The sequence below is a fragment of the Anoplopoma fimbria genome, chromosome 20, assembly GCF_027596085.1.
Source record: "Anoplopoma fimbria isolate UVic2021 breed Golden Eagle Sablefish chromosome 20, Afim_UVic_2022, whole genome shotgun sequence".
NCBI classification, from domain to species: Eukaryota; Metazoa; Chordata; class Actinopteri; order Perciformes; family Anoplopomatidae; genus Anoplopoma; species Anoplopoma fimbria.
In genome coordinates, this window is record NC_072468.1 from 11965509 (window position 1) to 11987029 (window position 21521).

General features: G+C 45.0%; 2 protein-coding genes across 2 annotated transcripts in view; one reads left to right on the forward strand and one right to left on the reverse strand.

Annotated features, from left to right (window-relative positions):
• Positions 1-402: 402 nt before the first annotated feature.
• Positions 403-2035, reverse strand: LOC129110082 (potassium voltage-gated channel subfamily S member 2-like). Its single transcript, XM_054622233.1, has one exon. The coding sequence runs from the start codon at positions 2033-2035 to the stop codon at positions 596-598; it is 1440 nt and encodes a 479-aa protein (XP_054478208.1). The 3' UTR covers positions 403-595.
• Positions 2036-11487: 9452 nt separating this feature from the next.
• Positions 11488-21521, forward strand: part of LOC129109653 (NIPA-like protein 2) — a 28040-nt gene continuing 18006 nt past the window's right edge. The window contains exon 1 of the mRNA XM_054621765.1: positions 11488-11683. Coding sequence (XP_054477740.1) covers positions 11570-11683 — 114 coding nt within the window. The 5' untranslated portion in view covers positions 11488-11569. The remainder of the gene's footprint in view (positions 11684-21521) is intronic.

A 21521-nucleotide genomic window follows, 5' to 3' on the forward strand; every position in this document is an offset into this window, starting at 1 on the left:
CTGCTACGCCCGTCAGACTGTTTTAGATATTGTGTCAGTCACCAAACATAAATCCTTCTTCAGGCTCAAACGTGTTATCTCAATAAGTAGACGCTAAAAATGTTGTGCATGTTTTGTTTAATACAGTTTGCTTTTTACCACACATCTGAAGTAATCCTGTTGCAACACAACAATTACACATCAACGACTCTGTCGAGAGAGAGAGAGATACGACTGGAGTTACTTTCGGACATCACAACATGTACAGCTGGAGGATGGACTACAGTGTGACACCGTCTAGGACCGCAAACAACTACAGTATTCTCTGTCTTTTATCATCCTACGTGCTCACATGTTTGGCCTGTAGTTTGGCCGTAATAATGCACAGTGAAATATCATATGTATCAAACTCAGACTGCCCTGTACATTTGCTTGCTTTCTCCTTGTGACTGATAGAATAACACGTTATTGCACTGAGCTACAGAGAGGCAAACGGTCAGACATTGTTGGAAGGAAGTGGGCTTTTTGATCCATACGGTTTCAGCACCTTGGACAGCTCCTTGCCCAGGCGTCACCCGCCTGACCCCCCTCCCCGTGTCCTCGATGAGACCCCGTCTCAGTGTATCGATTCGTTCAGGCTGTGCTCACTGGGTGAACTCCGGCTCATGTTTGACAGGCTGGCCATGAGGGATTTGACTTTGTGCGCGTAATAGTTCCTCAGGTTGACAGAGGGCACCTCCTTGATCCCCTCGTCGAAGTCGCAGCTCCTCATCGCGACCTCCAGCTGTTTCTGCCTCTTGTAGAAGAGGGAGAATTTGTTGAAAATGAGCGTAATCGGAAGCACGACCACCAGGATCCCGGCCAGGATGCACGCCGAGGCAGTCAGCTTGCCCGCTATGGACACCGGCACCACGTCACCGTACCCGACGGTGGTCATGCTGACGGTGGCCCACCACCAGCACGCCGGGATGGTGGAGAGATCCTCGCTGTCCTCCTTCTCCACCGTGTAGGCCATGACGGAGAAGAACGACACCCCGACGGCCAAGTAGAGTAGCAGCAGGCCCACCTCCTTGTAACTGTTCCTGAGCGTGGCCCCCAGCGAGCGCAGACCCGTGGAATGACGCGCCAGCTTCAGGATGCGGAAAATCCTCATTAGCCTCAGAACTTGCGCGACGCGCCCCAGGTTGGCCAGCGCCGGGCTGCTCTCCACCACCAGGTTGACGAGGAGCGTCAGGTAGAACGGGAGTATGGACACCAGGTCGATCACATTCAGCGGGTACTCGAAGAAATGCAGCAGGTCCGGCGCAACCACGAACCTGGCGACCAGCTCTAGGGTGAACCAGCCGATGCCGAAGTGCTCCACGATCTCGAACCGGGGGTCCTCCGCGGGCTGGCCCTCGCCGTCCACCAGGCTGTACTCGCTCATGCTGTTCATGCACATGGTTGCGATGGAGCCGAGCACCACGAGGATGGAGAGGATGCTGATGATGCGGCTGGCCACGGAGTAGCCTGGGTTGTCCAGCATCAACCACACGCGCCTCCGCGCGCTCCCAAGCGGCTGCTTGTCAAACTTGGTGGCGTCGCTGTAAAACTCCAACAGTTCGTCGAAGGACGACGTGGTGCTCCCTTCGTCGCTCCTGTCGTCCCAGTCCTCCCGGTCCTGGTCCATTTTCCGGCAGTGGTACGCGCTGCTGCAGCACGAGTCGATGAAGAACTCGTTGATGCCCCAGTACTCGATCTCCTGGCTGAAGGAGAAGATGCACAGTTCGGCCATGACGTGAAGCCGGCCCGTGTTGTAGAAATTCAACACGTAGGGGAAGAGCGCCGGGTTCCGGTCGAAGTAGAACTCCTTCTCCGCGTCGTCGTAGTCGTCGCACAGCTCCAGGATGGACTCTTTGGACTGGCAGTGGAGTAAGCGCGCCAGCCTCGTCTCGGGGAACCGGGAGAGCGTGTCGGACTGGAGGTGCTTCTTGAAGCCGCCCACGTTGATGCGGATGGCGGCGTTGTCATCCGCGTGAGCCCCGCCGCCCGGTTTCCTCAGGGCCTGACCCGTCATGTCTGGAGCGAGAAGAGGAGGGTGACAGACACAAAGAGGAAGAGACAGTCAGCACAAAGAGAGACACTCACATTCAGAGAGAGAAAGAAAAGGAGTTATTTATGATATTATGATCCTGAGAATTAGAGCCACACTTGCTTTTTTGAAAGTAAAAGAAACAGAATACCTATTTGTGACAAACACGTGTTTTCTCCCAAATTACAGATTGAGAGCAATGATTTACAACATTTTGAAACAAAAGCACTACAAGAACAAGGAACTTACTTTAAAGCGCTGCCGGCTCACTGAACCCCCCCACGAGAAGACTCTGCCTTCAACTCCGGTGATCGCATATTGCAGTTCGCGGCCAAGTTGTGGCCAATGTAACAACCTCAGAAACCCCCGTGTCTCCTGGAGTCTCTGTCTGGTTGATTTGCTCAGCTTGGGCAGTGGGGGACGATGTCAAATATGATGTAGCCCCTTCAGACAAGAGACACCTTGACGGGCACCTCCTCCTCAATTTGCTCCGGAGGCTGGTTGTAGCCGGTAGTCCTTACATCCTGCACCCGCCGACCAAACGCCTCCTTCAGCGACAGGTATCGGCTGCGCTCAGAGCGGTGGATTCTGGGGAGCCATAGGAACAGATACACGCCCTGGCAGCCGCTTTTTGTTGGGCGAGGGAATTCCTCTCTCCCTCTTTCTTTCTCCCTCCCTCTCTCTTCTGTCTATCTGTTGCTGCGCAGCAACACGTAGCTCTCCCTCCGCACCGCCCTCCAGGAGTGATTTTCAGCATCCTGGTGCTGAGGAGGGGCGAGGCGCGTCCCCGCGAGGAGAGGGAGTCACCAATTTACTAACAAAATAAACTACTGCATGATGCGTTTCCTGTTTAATTGTCAAATAACTGCCTTTCTGCCAGAAACTGGACTTCCATAAGCTTCATTTTTACTGCATGATACAGTGATGTGAGATCTACCAAAAACGATTGTAATTTCACATAAGATCACAAGCTAATGCCTTGGAATAATAAGGAATAAGGAAAGGGCATTTAAAGAGATGATAACGCCACTTTGTTGAATGGGGTACTCCATCCATTTCTTATTGTTGACTGAAAAAAGAATGGTTAACACCTGCAGCGGAGGTTGAGGTATCTTCCTTACTATCTATGGGTCAAGCTCTAAAAAGTCTGGATCCTGCATCCCATGATACAACTCATATGCGTCTTTCATTAAACCTCGCTTACCTGCTTAACGCCTTGAAACTGACTTCCTCAGGTTTGTGATGCAGGATTTCCGTTAAGACTGTGCGGCCCAAGCTGAGATGACCCTGATGACATCATCCGGGGTTTTTTTATTCACAGGAGACATTGTACAAAAGTGTTCGTCAGCGATCCCACTGTATACAGCTCTTGCTCACGTCCATGCACTCCTTATGTTCTCCAATGCGTTCACACCAGTCATTTGGGAACACGTAAAGGGTCTTCGTTGTACAGCCCTGTCTCTATCATTATGCATCATCAGATGCGGCCGATTTGCAGCCTCCAGAATTGGATTTTCCCCCTGATGATGGAGGATGACAATTGCCAAAAAGGTTCAATCAACAAGTTACCTGTCAGTCTGTGTGACTTCATGTTAACTCTTCTTGGTTCCTTTGTAAAAACATTGTGTGACCAGGAACCAGACCAGAACTAAAATGCAGCAATGTAACATTTTGTTACCTTGGTTTTGGTGTAAAAGCACCCTGAGGTCACACATCAGGAGTGACATTTAATATTACTAATACGATTAATCCAAAAGATAACCGTAGAAACACTATACATGCCCTGTGAGAATGTCCCAGATGATTTATAGTGATGTATTTGATGCAATATAGTGACTACACTATTGTGACTAACACAGTTTTTGCTTTTGTTTGATTTATTTTGGTTACATTTTTTTAATTTGAGGAGTGATGCTTTTCATGTAAAGTTTATTGATTGTGGTCATTGATCACATATTCACTGTCATGCAGTGTGGATCAATAGAATGATGACATTCAACCTGGACGAACGTCTCCTCACTTAAAACACTGCTTTCTAATCCTCACTACAGAAACATGATGTTGTTTGATCCAAGGGGGGAATAAACGTATGTGCTTTCAACACTGATCAGCACCATCTCTCCTCCATCACCTGAATCTCCCTTCTATTAATTCAGTGGCGACATCATTAACAGGACTTGCTGTCTGGCAGAACACAGAACAGAAGAACCCTTGATTTTATTGATTAAGACATGGAGGTTTTGGTCGACATGTCCTGATGTCTCTAATGAAGGTGATAGCGGATTCAGAAAAAAGCCCCCTTCTACTCATTCTCCTGGGTGCTTGTTAGCGTACTGTCAGTTAGTTCTTTGTCATCATGCTTTCTGTGCCCAAGAAAGGTGTGATGGAAAATTGCTGATTACATCCAGGATGAGTTTATGGCAAGTCTGAGCTGTTAAGATGATACACTGATAAAAAACAACAACAATAGAGATCTGTGCTGTTTGAGCATTTTGAAAATACACAGGCGGCCCATTTTCGGTCCAAACAAACACATCTAAGTAGCCGTGATGAAGGTTGTGGCTATCACTTCATTCCGTTGAAGGAGAAGATCTAAAGGGACAGCTTTAATAGCAGCTAACGCTCCCTCGGGCCGTGCCATTTTGACCGCCTCCTCTTTCCAATGTCATTTTCTGTCCACCCTGTTTAAGACACCAGGCTTTAGCTGCGTTTGAAAACACATTTAGGACCATTGGAAGCAATTTCCTTACTTGCTTTATCGTATTGCAGCACTTATTTGGAAACATAATCGTGTGCCGCCGGCAGCACTGGAACTGTGTACTCCTAAATAGAATATTTCACTCCTAGATTGTTACTCCCAGGCAGCCAGCACATTAATATTTCATCGCATTTTGTTTTTTCTCCCTGACATTGGAATTTAACATGTGCATGTATAAGCCCATGAGATTGCCTGTGCAGATTGGGTCTTTACAATCGTATTCACACACAGAGTCTCCTCATGCTAGATGCTTTTCGGGCGTTTAATGAAAACTAAAACCTATGCTCTTCAGGTGCGCCCAATATGGTGTTATAGATTATGTCATAGGCCTCTATGGATGCTCTTAACCCTCACAAAGCAGATTTGCAGGATTTGTGCAGCTTAACAAGAGCCTTGAAAGCACAAACAACCACTCTGCTGATTACAATATTGTGAAATAACAGCCTTTTTCCTATTTATGGGATCCATCGGAGGTTGTGTGGGAATGTTGTTGCAATGATTATAATCCCATTTAGTCTATCATTATGCTCGTCCAGCAGGGTATTATTGAGTGCCTGGGCTTAATCCAACGTTCACGGAGATCCTTGATGTTTGCGATCCGTATTATTCTGATTATTTCTCACCATGCTTCCTCTCACTGTGTAGGAAAGCCTTATAATCCAACACAGGTGGCTACATGCCTTTTACTACATTTGGACTGCGTTCAGATGTCATAGCTTTTAGGATTACATTAGGTGACAGCCAGCGTTTATCCTTTACCTGATGGGAAAATGTTCATCTTCTGTGCGGCATATCTGATTTAGGCATCTCCCCGCTCTGCAAACCCCATCAGTCCTGAAAGGTCCCTCTGACGGCACACGCACACGCACACACCCTCAGATATCATTAGCGTGGGTGAAGAAGCTTGATGTTTGTAACAATGATTCTGTTCAGGATTACTGAAGCAGTCGGTCTGAATTATTTGGGCTATCATCTGTAGATTATTCACTGTCTGTGTTCCATTGAGGCGGCTGCTTTAGATTCATTCTTCTCCCACACGGTTGAGTTTAATACGCTGCTTTGTGGAGGAGGGACAATTCCTTATAGATTATTCCTGAAAACCTCTCCTTAGATCTGCTGTTTTATTGATAGCAGGCCTTGGATTTCAAATAAATCATCCAGTCACACTTTATCAAGGCAATATTGCTGTTTTCAACTATTACAAACAACCAGTGACAGTAGGAGTTCTCAAATCCTTTATTTAAGCAAAAGTAAGACATTATTTCAAAAAAAGAAAAACTGCATCTAATGTGAAAATAATTTAATACTGATGCCTCTAGATGACCTACATAAGTAAACCATATTATCAGAGAGAAGATGGCTATTTATAACCAGTTGTTCTTAATGCTTATCATCCATGCAACGAGGTCCCATTCTGCGTAAAATCAGACGGAATCATGCAGGTTCACCGGAAACACCTTCACCTCGGACGAAAGTAAGGCCTCCAGTAGCTACCAGTCCACCACCGAAGACCCAGATCCCGCTTTGCTGTTGTTTACGACCTGCAGTCGGAGCTCCGGCGGGAGGTGGAGAGCTCCGCGCCCCAGTAGCAGTGGCTCAACCTTCCGGCCAGGAGCAGAGCATCGCTCGGCTGCTCCCCGCTGAGACCCAACACCAACACACCAAGCGTTTGTCACTCAGTAGTGACGTCAGTCGTCCAGCAGGTTAACGTCAACAATGCTCCTTTGCTGCCTAAACCTCACTTCCTGTGAAGATGAAGTTTATTTTGTATAGAAACTAGGCATGTGGAAGTGTAAACAGACCTGCCATCCCTGGTTCGTCCAAAAATGATGCTACGGGATACCTGGAGCTTCATAGTTTTAAGCATAAGGCCACTGACCAAGTATCATTTGACGAGTTGGGAAATTAGAATGTTTTGGTTAAATTGAACTCATTCAGCGGCTGGCTAGTTAGCTAGCTACCTTGATTATTGAACCATGCTTTCGTTCTATACTGGTTACAGATAATGAGCCCAACAGGGGGCAGGGGGCCAGCTACAGCGCTTGGCCTACTGGCCCTCTGTAATCCTCGTCACTAGGAGACCACTTTACAGGAATGAGGGCAGGCTTGAGCTCCAGAGACTAGCTAGCTAACTTGCCAGCTCTGGAGTTGCACAAGCTAGCCAGATAACTAGCTAGCAGTCTTCTCTGGAGCTCCTGTCTGCTGAATAAATCTAGGTTGTAATACGAGGTTGTAAGTCCATCTGAGCACGAAGTCCAGTATGTAGATCATAACTTTTTGACCTTCTTCAGTAGTAGGTAAACCCTTTGGCTATCATTGAAATGAATCTGCTGATGATCTTGGCCTTTAGAAGCAATGACAATTGAAGACCATAGCTTATCCCAGTCAAGTGGATCCTCTCCAATGTAGTGCAATGGGAGAGGAATTACTGATTTATTTTTCATTTGCTGTTTAAAAGCACTGTGCAGATCTGTGAATGAGCCGTTTGCCATATACATAGTCACTGATGTATTTTTCTAACTGAGATCAAAAGGGGAGCTTGTCAATATGGAAGCAATTTTTTGACAGAAGGAAACTCATCATGGGACCAAGCAGTAATTTAGCTTGTTTCAAAGGGACATCAGAGTAAATCAGATCTGTATTGGGATGCTAAATTAGTCTCTATAGGTTTCGACCAAGAAACAAAGTCAGGATCTGTCAATGATCTCAAGACAGATGAAAGAAAATGACATTTAAAATGTGATTTGTGACATTGTCAGCTTTATGCACGGTTGTTTCCCACCCCGAATAAATGTCGAATTTCATCCCACTAATCAGTCCGGGTTGGTAAAGGTTTTTTAAATGAAATGCTAACTTAAAGGATGGGGAATGCTTTTGCGCATCCGGATGCAAAAAAAGTGTATTCAGAACCTTTTTGGTAACAATAAAAGATATCATGCTATTTTAATCACCATCATTTAGATTGTGGACACTCTCTGCAGGCTTTTATTCACATTTCATATGCTTTGATGGAGACCCTTTCAGATCCCCAGTATAACTTTAATCCTAGCTTCATTGTATTATCTCAGCCCTGACAGCTGAACAGTATATAAAGGAAATAAAATGTCCTCAGTATTAAAAATTATCTACAGCACAAATTTCAAGCTTGGACCTTTTAATTATAAGAAACAAACTATTAGGTTTGCCCTGGGTATGTAATTAGTTTTGAACAAAACAATGTAGATAATGAATTGAGTGATTCTTTACTTGGGTCATAAACGGTTTGAGCTGAAGATTTGGTACCAGTATATTGCTGTTAAGTTGATTTCCAGAGGAAGTTTTTAGACAGTAGACAGTGGCTATGTTGAGACGGGAGGTTTCCCCGATGAGGAAGTGTTCTGAGATCTAAGGGGACCAATCCAATACAGAGTTTTTAATCATTCTAACAGTTTCAAACCTTCATTCCAAAATCTCATATTCCATTATCGAACCCACACTGTCAAGAGGAGACAATCAATCAGCTCATTTTTCCTCTTCAGAGAGTCAAGATTCCATTTTTTTCAGACTTTCAGCAAGAGAGAGTTAGTGGACAGGTTGATGGAGAGGACGGAATGAGAAAGAGACAAAGAAGGTAGGAAGAGGTCGTGGTTCTCTCTCTTTCTCCTTCAAAGCCTGAGGTGCAAAGAGAGAGTGTGTAGGAGTTTTTTTTGTCGACTAAATCTGCTGCTCCTTATCTTTTTGCTCAGCTTCTTTTATCTTTCTCTCTCCTCCTTTGCTTTCTTTCCCACTAGTTCGCTGTCTTTATGCGTCTCCATCTCAACATTTTCAATCCGCTCTTGTTCCCTCTCTTCTGTGTCTCCAACACTCAAGGTCAAGGTTCAAAAAACATGTTGACCTCATCCTTGACTTGAAAACAATAGGGTGTCATCTGAAGCTTTGCCTGGTGACACCAAAACCACTGGGGAGATTTCCACGGCCCTCTCTGTCCATGACATGAGCTGTCAATCAAAGCTCTGACGGCAATCTCCAGAGAGATTTATAGAAATAGTAAAGTAAGAAAGGGTGAATCTGTTTAGTCATGTTATTCCGACAACTGAAAGAAAATGTGCTTTCATTCGTCTCCCGTCTTCCCCTTCACGCCACAGTAATCACATCAAATGGGCCTTGATTATTGTGACGGGGCTGACTGAGTCAGGACGGAGCAATGACAAAGTGGATTCTCCAGATTACAGCTCTGAAAGCTAGACATATAACTTATTAACCAATTATAACGCCCATGTCCATCTGACATGGAGTCATTATGAGCTCAACATGATGAGTACTAATTGGCTCTGAAGCAACAGGGAGACCTAAATACAGAGTCAGCTCTGTATTTTTATTGGAACAATTAGTCTTTAAGCTGCATTCTCTCTAGTGTCCATCAGGGGGCGACTCCTCTGGTTGTATAGAAGTCTATGAGAAAATGACTCTACTTCTCTCTTGATTTATTCCCTCAATAAACATTGTAAACATGAGTTTATGGTCTCAATCTCTAGTTTCAAGTCTTCTTCAATACAGCATGATGTTCATTTAGTAAATGATGGTCCATTTAGAGTCAAACAGACCATAAAGCAGGGTATGCTTTAGGGCTACACAGTGATTGACAGGTTGCTACCACAGCGTTGTCCGGTCTGGGAGTTGTCCTTGTTTTCATCTTAGAACTTTAAACCTTTCACTGTGGGTTTTTCTAGTGGGTCAATTTATTTCTGTGCTTCAGCTTCATCTGGTTTTGACTGTCAGTTTGGATCTCACAGTGGTGTCCTTCACATTCTCTGGTTTGAGTCAACACTCACATCTTGCTTTAACTGACTGTCCTTCACCCTCTGAGGATGAAAGGACTCATAGCATTGAGACATACCTCTCTGTTCACCATCATCTTTTTAATCTCAATCAATCACAGCTTCAATAAACTGCAACTGTAGGTGCAGGCAGAGGGTAGCTTAGTGTGGGCCCCCTCAATAAAAAAACCCCCTCTATTTCTACGTATATCTTTAAACATTCGCATGCAGGTTCATCTTCTTTGAAAATGTAAGATTCAGTGTCATCATATCTTCTCTGTCTCTGATTGGGTTTCCGCTCACACCGTTGAAGTTAGAATCAGAGAGTTGGTTTGTTTCTTTAGAGAATCATAGAGTGGAATATTGGTATTTTTTTTCTGTATAAGGCCATATAACATGGACTGCCTCTTTATCTTCTTATTGATGCCTAAAACTATTAGTAGCTGCAACATCTGATCACACGGACAAATTATGTTTGCCATGCCTAGAAACTGCACCGTTTTTAGACCCATATCTTGATGTGAGCTACGGAGACATTTTAAACTAGATTGTTTCGTAAACACTGTAGATTTTAAAAACAGGATGAAGGATCACTTGTGCACCGAATGTCCTTGCCCTAACATGGAATGGAAGTTATTGACAATTTAAAAGTTTGTTTTAAGTCTGTCATATACTTTCATGTGACATTTTGTGTGTGTTTTTTTTTTTAAACTTTTTGCTGAGTGGTTTTTAAGTCTGTTATCTGTGTTTTTGTGTGTTTTTATGAACACTTCCATTCTGACCATCTCTATGTGATTATCCTGAATAAATCAAGGTTAAATAATACATTTTATATCTACTGTATACCTTAAGATGTATCAATCAATATCAAGTTAACTGATCTGTTTAAAGGCTGATGATCATTTGAAATGATTTTACTTATGCTAATTTCTTTGGAATATGAAATGCTGTTATGTGGTAGTAATACAAGTCATATCAATATGTCTGTGTGTATGTTTTTATTTGAAAGAAGCAGCAGCCCCATCTGCACATGATCAAATCATTTTGATTATGTTGCGCACCCTCGAACAAACAAGCTTTCATCTATTCACAAAAAATGGCGAGGGATCAGTGAGATTCCATAGAAAGACAACACAACAATGTGTTTCAGTTGCATCCTTTGACCGGGACGCACCCACAGCTGGACCCGTACTGAATGGAGGATGCTGTCCCCTCCTGATGTAGCCGGCCTTGTTTGCATCATCTGTTGTTATGATGATCCGTTTCTATCTCCCTTTCAGCTGCTGATGAGGAGTGTGGATAGCAATAAATTAGCACATTGATACACAATGAAACACCTGTTGTCTTTAGGTGAGAACACCATCAGCCTAACAACAAGCGGCATGCTCTCTAAACCAGACGTGTTGTCCAGCCATCTGGGAGACAGTCGGTCATATCTGTCACTCTGAATGTGTCCAGCAGGTGGCAAAGTGTTTAACCTCAACAACTATAAGGCAAATACATGTTTAGTACTTATCTGCCCCGTAGCGCCCTTTGCATGCGCAACAGGAACTGCACTTGTTCGCACGTGCTGCGTTCAGGTGCACCTTGTAATATCGTTTTTCAGAGAAGTCACTGATGAATGTAAACAAAGTGGGTCTAGAAAGAAAGTAATGATTAACTTGTTTGAAGAGGGGTAGACTAGCGTTATACTAGAATCTTGATTTTTAATCCATCCAAAATATTAAACAATGAAAATAGCTTTTTTTTAAAAATACAATATTAAAAAAACGGTTTTTCCAGAGGTGTAGGCGACAACTTGATTGAAAAGTTCCATTTTCCCGGACCGTACTTGAAGTCAGCGCAAACACCGCCACGCAACAGCTTTCCCCCTCTGAGCTTGCACTGAAGCGGACGTGGGATGCGGGTGATGGGATGAGGTGAGACACAGCGGACGGCGATGTGAAGAAAGACTATTGAACTATCATGTCTTTATTAAATGATACGGAAAACAGTGCGAACTCCAGTTCTCCGCACGCGGCTCTTCACATGACCTCACCTCAGGCTCACAGGGCTGAGATCCTGGAGAATCCACTCCGGGTGAGTTTGTTACAAGTTTCAAACTGTTCGGTCAGGTGAGGGGGGAGAAGTTTAGATAGAGTGGAGAATAAATAATGTGATGTGAAACAGCAGATACTACTTGGTTATTTCAGATATTGAATATTGATTAAAACACCAATGTATTGTGAGATAAACCAACTGACTTTTTGACAATAGATCTTTTTACATGTCAACTTATATAAGAAGCGGTATGTTGTCCTATCTATTGGTACATTTTTCCATTTAAAGAAACAAAAAAACAAAAAAACAACAACAAACATTTGAAAACATAATGCTTCCTTCAAATTTAAAAATGACAAAAAAAGTACAGTGTCACCCTTATCTTTTTCCCCCAAATGTCACTGCACAAGGCCAGTATGTTTTGCCCATTTCTATGTACCTGGTTATTTCCTTGCTTGCTATTTGCGTGATATTAACCCATGCAGAACCGGTTTCAGCTGTTCAGCCTTACTGCAACACTCAGGACTGAAGAGATAAGAGGAAAGTGAGGATGCTCCTCCCTAAATCACTTTCAGGAACTCCTTTCCCTAATTGCAATTCGGAGCAGGAGGTTACGCACTAATGTCCTAGAGGAGATTAAGTTGGTCTAAAAAAATTATCTTGGAAGTCAAAATATAACCTCCGCCACCAAAGCTTTTTGGGTAATGAGCACTCAGTGTGAATGAGGAAGCCAGACAGCGCCGAGATGTATCGGTGTTGGCACATGTCAGAACTATTTTCTAAAGTGATCGGGGCTAAGTCATTGTGTTGAAAGGTCTTATCTTTCTTTTGGACTTTTAGCTCTGCAAGTGGACTTTTAAGCCGAGTTGAGCTCTATGTTTGGTAATATGAAGACTAACTCTTCCACCGTGTGTGTGTGTTTGCTAATGTCCTGTTATGTGTGTCAGTCCTCTGCCCTCCTACTCCTGTGCACAGACACATTCCCCTCATGCTCATCTTCCCCTGTCAGTGTGTTTCCTCTGTGTGACATTACCATCGGAGGGCAGAGAAACACAGAGAGTAACAGTGAGAGGCGTGAGTAATGAGTAATGGCCCATGGGTGGGCTGGGAGAGAATAGATCTACTGTAAGAGTCCTGAGCCAGCTGGCTAATGGTCCCAGCTACCCACCATCCCAGAGAGAACATCCCGACATCCAGGGGACAATATGTCTGTCTGTCTCACACTTTGACTGCCTCCCTGAGATAAAAATGTTTGCTCTGGTGGACTGAAAATGTTGATGTTGAGTGCGCCAAGATTCTAAGAGCTCGTACCATTGGTTGGCTCACCTGTTACGGGATGTAAATAGGAGTCGTCCACATGTCCCAAAGAGATAACTGGCTCTGCTGATGCACGCTTATAGTTAGAACATCTCTCAAGATCAGTGGTTTATAACATAAGTCTGATTTTTTGGTGTGTTTTATTTGATGCAAAACATAGACTTCTGTCGCCACCTGGGTTTTTGTCTGTCGTCATCTGGGTTTTTTGCTGTTGCCATCTTTCTTTTTGTCCGTTGTCATCCTGTTTTTTGGCTGTTGCCATCTTGTTTTTGGCCATGGCTATCTTGTTTTTTGGGCAAGGCTTTTGAATGAGGGCTGGAACAAGGTGTGGATCTATGGGGCATATGTTGTAGACCAATTATTATGACATGTGACCTCGCCTCTCTTAACTGTTCTTGGTTTTTGTCGTCGCCATCTTGGTTTTTTGCAACAAGAAGTGACACGAGAGGGTGGAGCTAACTACAACCAAAGCCAAAAATTTGTAATTTGTGATTTTTGGCTATACAAAATAAATGTAATTGAATTGAAAGGGTTAATATTCTAAAACACGTAAAACTAGCCTGGAGGTCGCTGTCTGGTGCATGTGTGTTCAATTAATGCAGAATTTGCTTCAAGAGCAACACTGCCAGTTTCCATGGGAGATGAAGAAAGTGAGTGATGGAACTTTACCACTACAGGTGAACTGTTCAGGAGAAGTAATTCTGCTACAAACTTGGCCACACCACCGTGCGTTCATCTTTGTCCTGGTAACAGACGTGGCAGTCGGTCCGTCAGTCTGTCCTTCACAGATATTCACATTCCTCTGGGATTCCTGTAAATATCTTTGGTGACCCCCTGATAGTATGTCTTGAACACAAGATATATGGAAATGTTCTGGGGGTTTTGTCATATCATTCTCTGAGTACAGTCTTGCTCCCAGGGCAATAAATAATTTAATTCTGAACACCCCACTGCCCTTCCTCGTGTAAGGTTCTTAGAATAGCAAAACTGTTGCATCCCGAAGACCTTTGTATTTTTGGATGTACATTATATATTGCAAGTGTTCCTTGGTAGTAGGTCAACATTTGGCCTTGATCACAGGGTGCATTTCAGTCAGAAAGTAGTTTGAGATAAAAAAAAATGTAAGCAAGTAGTGACAGTTTTTAGTGAACCTGGTTTTATCGCTTAAATTAGCTGTCAGGCCAAGAACTTTCACATTTTGATATAATCTAACATTAAAACTGACTCAATACAGTAAGGTTGTCAAAATAAATAGTCCATCCTCTCCGTCCTTCTCTCTTTGTCATTTCTCGCCCATCTACTGCCTCTGAGCTGAGACTCTGCTTCTTCAGTGCCCATCACCTCTGAGCAGAAACTGACAGGCCTCATCCAGAGATCAGCCCATCCCAGGGAGGGGACAGATCCCCATTGTCAATGGACACAAAGGGCCACGCTGTCTATCTAGCTGTCTTTCTCTCTTTTGGTCAGCGTCCTAGCGAGGAAGAGGAGGAGGAGAAGGAGGAGGAGGAGGAGGATCAGTGGCGTCAGTCCCTCCATCAGCTTTAAAGGTTGGCATAAAGGTTGGGTTAAAGAATCCAGTTCTCTGAGTCTCACAGTCGTATTTGCTGGTTCTCGTTAAGACTCTGGCAGCAGCATTTTAAACAAGCTGCGCTGTTCAGTTCAGGTATTGTGCGCTGTGTTGGTACCCGAGTTGAGCTGTCAGTTCCTTAGTGTCAATTGTTCTCTGGTGACATTTTGTGCAACTGAATCCCACTCTGTAACAAATTAATTACGTTTTAACAAAGCTGAAAGGAAAGCTGGAGTATAATTAGCTCTCTCACCTGGCTGGCCTGGAACAACCCTGCAATTACAGAATACTTCTTCAGATGCACACGGTAGAGTGGTAAAGGAAAAGTCCGCCCTAAAACAACTGGATTACTGTTCAAATATAGACACTTAAGTGAAAGTAGAAAGAAAGAAGGAATTAAATACACTCAGAGGATCAAAGGTAAAAGTGTACATAATGCAGAAAGGCCCCAGTCCTTTCAGAGTGTTGATTCTATTTTTTTAAAGAAATGTATATAACATTTTAAAAGTAACAGAGCTCCTGATACACAAAAAATCGAGGTAGATAGCTGACAGCGTCTCCTATGAGAAGGTTTCTCTGAGGCTGGCGTAACTGGTGATTGGTAACCATAGCCATAAAGATCAAGGAGATCACTTTGACACAAAACCAGAATCCTTGATAGCAAAGGTCCCAATTTAATACATGTTTATACCAACACCAATAGGAATGGTGTGCTAATGCTAGCCCAGACTGTCCAAAATGGAGTACTTGGTTCCAGTTAATTCCAAATTAGATACAAGGAGGTAATGCCATGTTGGGTCAGGCGCCTGTATCTGTAATCATTCAATGCTTGAATGAAGTTTCACCGCTCCATGGAGCTGGAACCATTTCATCACCTCTAACTTATAATTCCCTGTATAATATTATTGGTTTATAATTGTTGAATAAGTATTTTGGAATTAATGTGCTGTGGCTAATTTAAAATACTCTCTGGGTAGTTTCATGTATTATAGTTATATCATAGATAGTAACGGACACTAAAATAAGTGGAAGAGTAAAGTATCATAGAATGGAAATGCCCATGTAAAGTGCAAATAGTTAAAATAAATAGTTTTTAAAGGGCACATCATGCACATTTTCAGGTTCATACTCATACTTAGTTATGTTTCCATAGCATAGCATTACCATAGCATAGTCGGAGTGGCATTATCTTCAATGTCTTCCCTGTGCAGCCACTGTAAAGTGAATTTTAATAACAGACAGTGGTACAGCACAGTGCACTACTATGGCTTTTCATACCTAAAGTCAAGAGTGTAATGTTTGCTAAGTGAGCCACAAACCAAAGGCACTCCCAATGTACCAGCCTCGCCTGCCTCGACAGCTTTTGTTTGCTCTTCCTGTGACAGGAAAACTCTCTCTCTCCCTCTCCCTGTTTATCTTCCTCTCGCTCTCCCTCAGTGGGGTCGCTCTCTCTCTCTCTCTCTCTTTTTCCACCAACACTGAGACAAAAACAAACGTTTGGAAAAAATGTTTTACTGTAAAAAGTGTTTTACTGTAAAAAGATTGATTTAACTTGCTGGCAAAGCTTAATCTAACAGTTAGTGAATCCAGTGAAAAGGTTAGATGAGTCCCTCCTCACACATGGACTGTATATAAGTTGTTGACGTAGTGATATTGACATCACCCATTGGTTTGTGGAAGCTGTGTAGAAGCCTCGAGTAAGGCGATTTTGTCGTCGCCATCTCGGATTACAGCCGTTGCCATGTTGTTCTGTTTGCAACCAATGAACAGAAGTTACCATATTTGGAATGCAGAGGATTGTCGTTCAGACACCGTCTCTGGTAGCAGCACCGACCTGTCAAAAAAGCATACTCTGCTTTATGGTCCATTTGACTCTAAATGGACCATCATTTACTAAATGAACATCATGCTGTATTGAAGAAGACTTAAAACTAGAGATTGAGACCATAAACTCATGTTTACAATGTTTACTGAGGGAATAAATCAAGTGAGAAGTAGGGTCATTTTCTCATAGACTTCTATACAACCAGACTTCTATAGGAGTCGCCCCCTGCTGGTCAGTATAGAGAATGGAAGTTTTAAGACACTTCCCCATCGGCTTCCCTCGACAGAACCGGAGGTGGCAGCCTGTCCTCACACTTCAAACTGCTACATCTCCTGTGTGAAGTCTGCTCATCCAGCAGTGTTCTCTTAACAGACTGTTGCTCCCACACACATCACCTCATTGTGCCCCCGGCCCCTCTCAGTATTAACCAGCAGCCTCCTCGTGGGCTCAGTAACAGCGAAGCAGTGGGGCCACTTACACTCCTTGTCCTGTAAAGCTTGACAAGTGTTATTGATCTTGGTTTAGTGAATGGAGCACAGCTGGCCTGATGGATGACGGCGTGTGTGTGATCATGAATTACCACGGAGCACAGGAGTCATCTCTCATACAGCGCAGTCAGCCCACCTCACTCTCTGCTTCAACGTTTGAGGATGGAGTCTATCACTGCACACCCTGGAGCGCACACGTTTTTATACCTTCATGTGTTATCAGTCCCCTAGGAATCTCATCATCGAGCCGCCCATCTGCTCCCCACCTCCTCCTCCCAAATCCTGTTTACCTCTGATGCACCGTAAGCAACATCACACACATTCACACAAGTATAGACAAACGCACACACAAACACCGGAGTCAAAATCCTGTTTGCGTCTGTTACAGGTCAGTGGACTCATCTGACTTGGTGAGCAGAGGGTAAGGAGAAGATGAGAGGCAGACTATGAAATAGGAGTGTATGCAGTGGTTTCATATTCAAAATTACCTAGAAAGCCATGGGCTTAAAATCTTTTTCAGGCTGGTGAGGAGATGATGAGTTGTGTCGTGCAATAAAGAGGGTACAACACAAATGGTTTGACTTTAAAGTGGGCTGTTGGATGATGATCAGATAAGTCAAAACTAATTGAAAATGGGCTGTAGGGAAGTCTTGTGTGCTTAAAGATGACTAAGGGACTTTTTGGTCCCTTGTTTCTTCAGACTACACATCCTGTGGCAGTAGACGTGGGTGTGTGCCACAGGCTACGGTGATAGTTTAGTCCTGTCATGTTTACATATGAAGACTATTGAACTCCAAACCAGGATGCATATGTGGGACTCAGTTATTATTTTAGTATTAATACTAGTATTCAGTATTATGTTAGTATTGTTTTTAGGAACAACCTTGGTTTTATGTTTTCTGATATGAGATTCGGGAGATCACTGTCGGCCTCTAGCACCATAAGAAAGTGACGTGTGGTGTCATGTCAAGCACAGAATTAATTGTAATAATTTTGGTTGGTTTTCCCTCTAGTGCCACCGTCAGGTCAAAACTTTCATCGGTCCAATACTTGGGTTTATGACTGAATACCTTCAAAACCCATCAGCCTCAGTGGTAATTGCTAATTAAGAGATGTTAGCATGATAACACCACAAACTAAGATGTTGAATGTAGTAAACATTACCTGCTAAACAGCAGCACATTAACATTGTCATTTGGAGCATTTTAGCATGCTGATATTAACATTCAGCTCAAAGCATCAAGTACAGTCTCACATGGATGTAGACTCTTAGTCTTGTCTAAAGGGAAATAAATGAATTAATATTATAAGTTGATGATGTTGAAATATCATATGTATGCAGTAAAGGGCAGCAGCCTGGAGACCTTGGAAGTCTTGAGGAAGTGCAAATATTGATTTAAATTGATCCCAAGCAGCCAACAAGTAAAACTGTGGTTGATCTTTATGTGTCTCCAGTGAAAATAAATTATTGGTTGTACACTCAAAAACCTGTGGAAGTGTGTCATGCAATATCAATTTATAATTTGTAAGTCTAGTGTGAATGGCGCCAGAGGTCGGCAGCCTGTCGCAGCAGCTCTCTACCAGCTTTGCTACTTTTGCATTTTTTCTACTATTTGTATTCGTTGTTGTCTTCTTTTTTTTGGTAATTGTATGTTCCTGCTTCAGCGTTTTAGTTGTAGCGTTTTTTCCCCTTTCTCTGCACACAACTGGAACTTTTAATCATGCTGACCTACACCCGCGACGAGCTTCTGCGCTACCGGAGCGGAGCCGGCGTTCCCTCCGCCCGCATACCCGACGCGATATGGAGACAACCCCGTCGCGGAAAAAGAGCCGGAGTGAAGGTCCGGGAGAGGATGGAGGGGGACAGGAGAGTTAAACCTTTTCTCCCCACGGTCATTATGGGGATTGTGAGGTCCCTCGCTAACAAAGTGGATGAACTGTCAGCATTGGTGAGCAACCAGCGGGCCTACAGGGAGTGTAGTCTGCTCTGCTTCACGGAGACATGGCTGCACGGGAATATACCGGACAGTCTGCTCGAACTAGCCGGCTTCACGCTGGTTCGGGCGGACAGAGGGAAACAGAGCGGTAAGAAGAGAGGAGGAGGTCTTGCCGTCTTTGTCAACTCTAAATGGTGTAATCCCGGCCATGTCACTGTGAAGGAGTGTATCTGCACTCCCGACATTGAGCTCCTGGCGGTGGGTTTGAGACCCTACCAACTACCGCGGGAGTACTCACACGCCATTGTTGTTGTTGTTTACATCCCACCATCAGCTGCAGCGAGGAGCGCGAGTGACGCCATCCACTCTGTTACAGCGGGGCTTCAGACTAAACATCCCAACTCACTCATAATGATCAGCGGGGACTTTAACCACGTCTCCCTCTCTCCTGTCCTGACCAACTTTAAACAGTATGTCAGTGTTGCAACGAGAGAGAACAAGATCCTGGACCTCTTTTACGTAAATGTAAAGGGGGCCTACAGCTCCTCTGCCCTCCCCCTTGGTGAATCTGACCATAACCTAATAGAACTTGTGGCCACCTACAAGCCACTGGCTATGCAACAGGCGGCCAGCACAAGGACTGTGAAGGTTTGGTCGGAGGACGCCGAGGAGACCCTCCAGGAGTGTTTTCAGGACACAAACTGGGAACTGTTCCAGGAGGACTACGGGGAGGACATCGAGGGCCTCTCTCGTTGCATCACAGACTACATACACTTCTGTGAGGACACCATTGTGCCAACAAAGAAGGTCCGCTGCTACCACAACAACAAGCCGTGGATCAGCAAAGAGTTGAAGGGCCTTCTCAACAGGAAGAAGAGGGCCTTCATGGCTAAGGACAGAGGGGAACTTCGGGCTGTTCAGAAGGAGCTGAAGAGAAAGCTGAGAGAGGCTAAGAACAGCTACAGGGAGAAGATTGAGGCTAAGATGGGACAGAACAACACTAAAGAGGTGTGAAATGGGATGAAAATGATGACAGGCTGCAGTCTGCCTTCATCTGGAGTACAGGGTGACCTATAGGTTCGACACTACCCCCACCCCGGTGTGCTCCGATAGTGAGGCTAGGTCTCCACCTAACACCTCTTCCCCCATTCACACCTCTGCTGGGGTCTCTGCTCCCCCTTCCATCTACACCTCTGCCACCTCCCCCTCTCTCAGCAGACTGTTAGGACCAGAGGATGCCCCCCTCACCCACTAGCCCTCTTCAGACCAACATCTCCACAGATGTGGACCAGGACAGCCCATCACTCCCCCCATCCCCCCCTACAACTGTTCACCCATGGCCAGGAGCTCACAGCTCCCTTCAAACCCCTCACCACCCAGCCCCACCTTCACCACCATCCAGGTACAGCATCAGCTCTCCAGGCTTCAGATAAGCAAAGCCAGTGGACCTGATGACATCAGCCCTAGGTTGCTGAAAGTGTGTGCTGGACAGCTGGCAGCTCCTCTCAGGCACCTCTTCAATCTCTCCCTGAGGTTGAAGAAGGTGCCCACAATCTGGAAGACGTCCTGCATTGTCCCGGTGCCGAAGAAGAGTCGTCCCAGCGGTCTTAATGACTACAGACCTGTGGCCCTGACATCACATGTCATGAAGACCCTGGAGAGACTGGTTCTGCGGCACCTGAGGACCCAGCTTACAGCTTTCCTGGACCCACTACAGTTCGCCTATCTGCCACACATCGGGGTGGAGGACTCCATCATCTACCTGACACACAAGGCCCTCTCTCACCTGGAGAAGCTGGGAAGCACTGTGAGAGTCATGTTCTTTGACTTCTCCAGTGCTTTCAACACCATCCAGCCCTCCCTACTGAGAGAGAAGCTGCTGGAGATGAACCTGCACCCCAACACCACTTCCTGGATCACAGACTACCTCACAGGCCGGCCACAGTATGTCAGGGTGGATGGCTGTGTCTCTGAGTCTGTGATCAGCAACACCGGCGCACCCCAAGGAACTGTACTGGCACCGTTCCTCTTCACTCTCTACACCTCGGACTTCCGCTTCAACTCTGGTTCCTGCCACCTCCAAATGTTTTCCGATGACTCCTCCATTGTTGGATGTATCACCAGGGACAACGAGGTGGAGTACAGAGGACTGATTGAGAGCTTCATCACATGGTGCAGCAACAACCACCTGAAGCTCAACATCAGCAAGACCAAGGAGCTTGTGGTGGACTACCAGAGGAACAGAAGCCCCCTGTCCCTGTTTTCATTCAGGGAGGGGAAGTGGAGAGGGTTGAGTCCTACAAGTACCTTGGGGTGCAGATAAACAATAAACTGGACTGGACACACAACACAGGAAAGGACAGAGCAGGCTGTTCTTCCTGAGGAGGCTGAGGTCCTTCAATGTGTGCAATAAACTGCTCAAGGCATTCTACCAGTCTGTGGTAGCCAGCGCCCTCTTCTTCGCTGTAGCGTGCTGGGGTGGTGGCATCAGGACTGGAGATGCCAACAAACTTAATAAGCTGGTGAGGAAAGCCAGTTTCTGTGGTGGGTCTGGAGCTGCACAGTCTGGAGTCAGTGGGTGAGAGGAGGATGAAGGCCAAACTCGGAGCCATCCTGGACAATCCCTCTCACCCTCTCCATGAGGAACTGTGGCAGCTGGGCAGCTCTTTCAGCCATCGGCTGATTCTGCCAAAGAGCAGGACGGAGCGCTTCAGACGCTCATTTGTGCCCACTGCCATCAGAC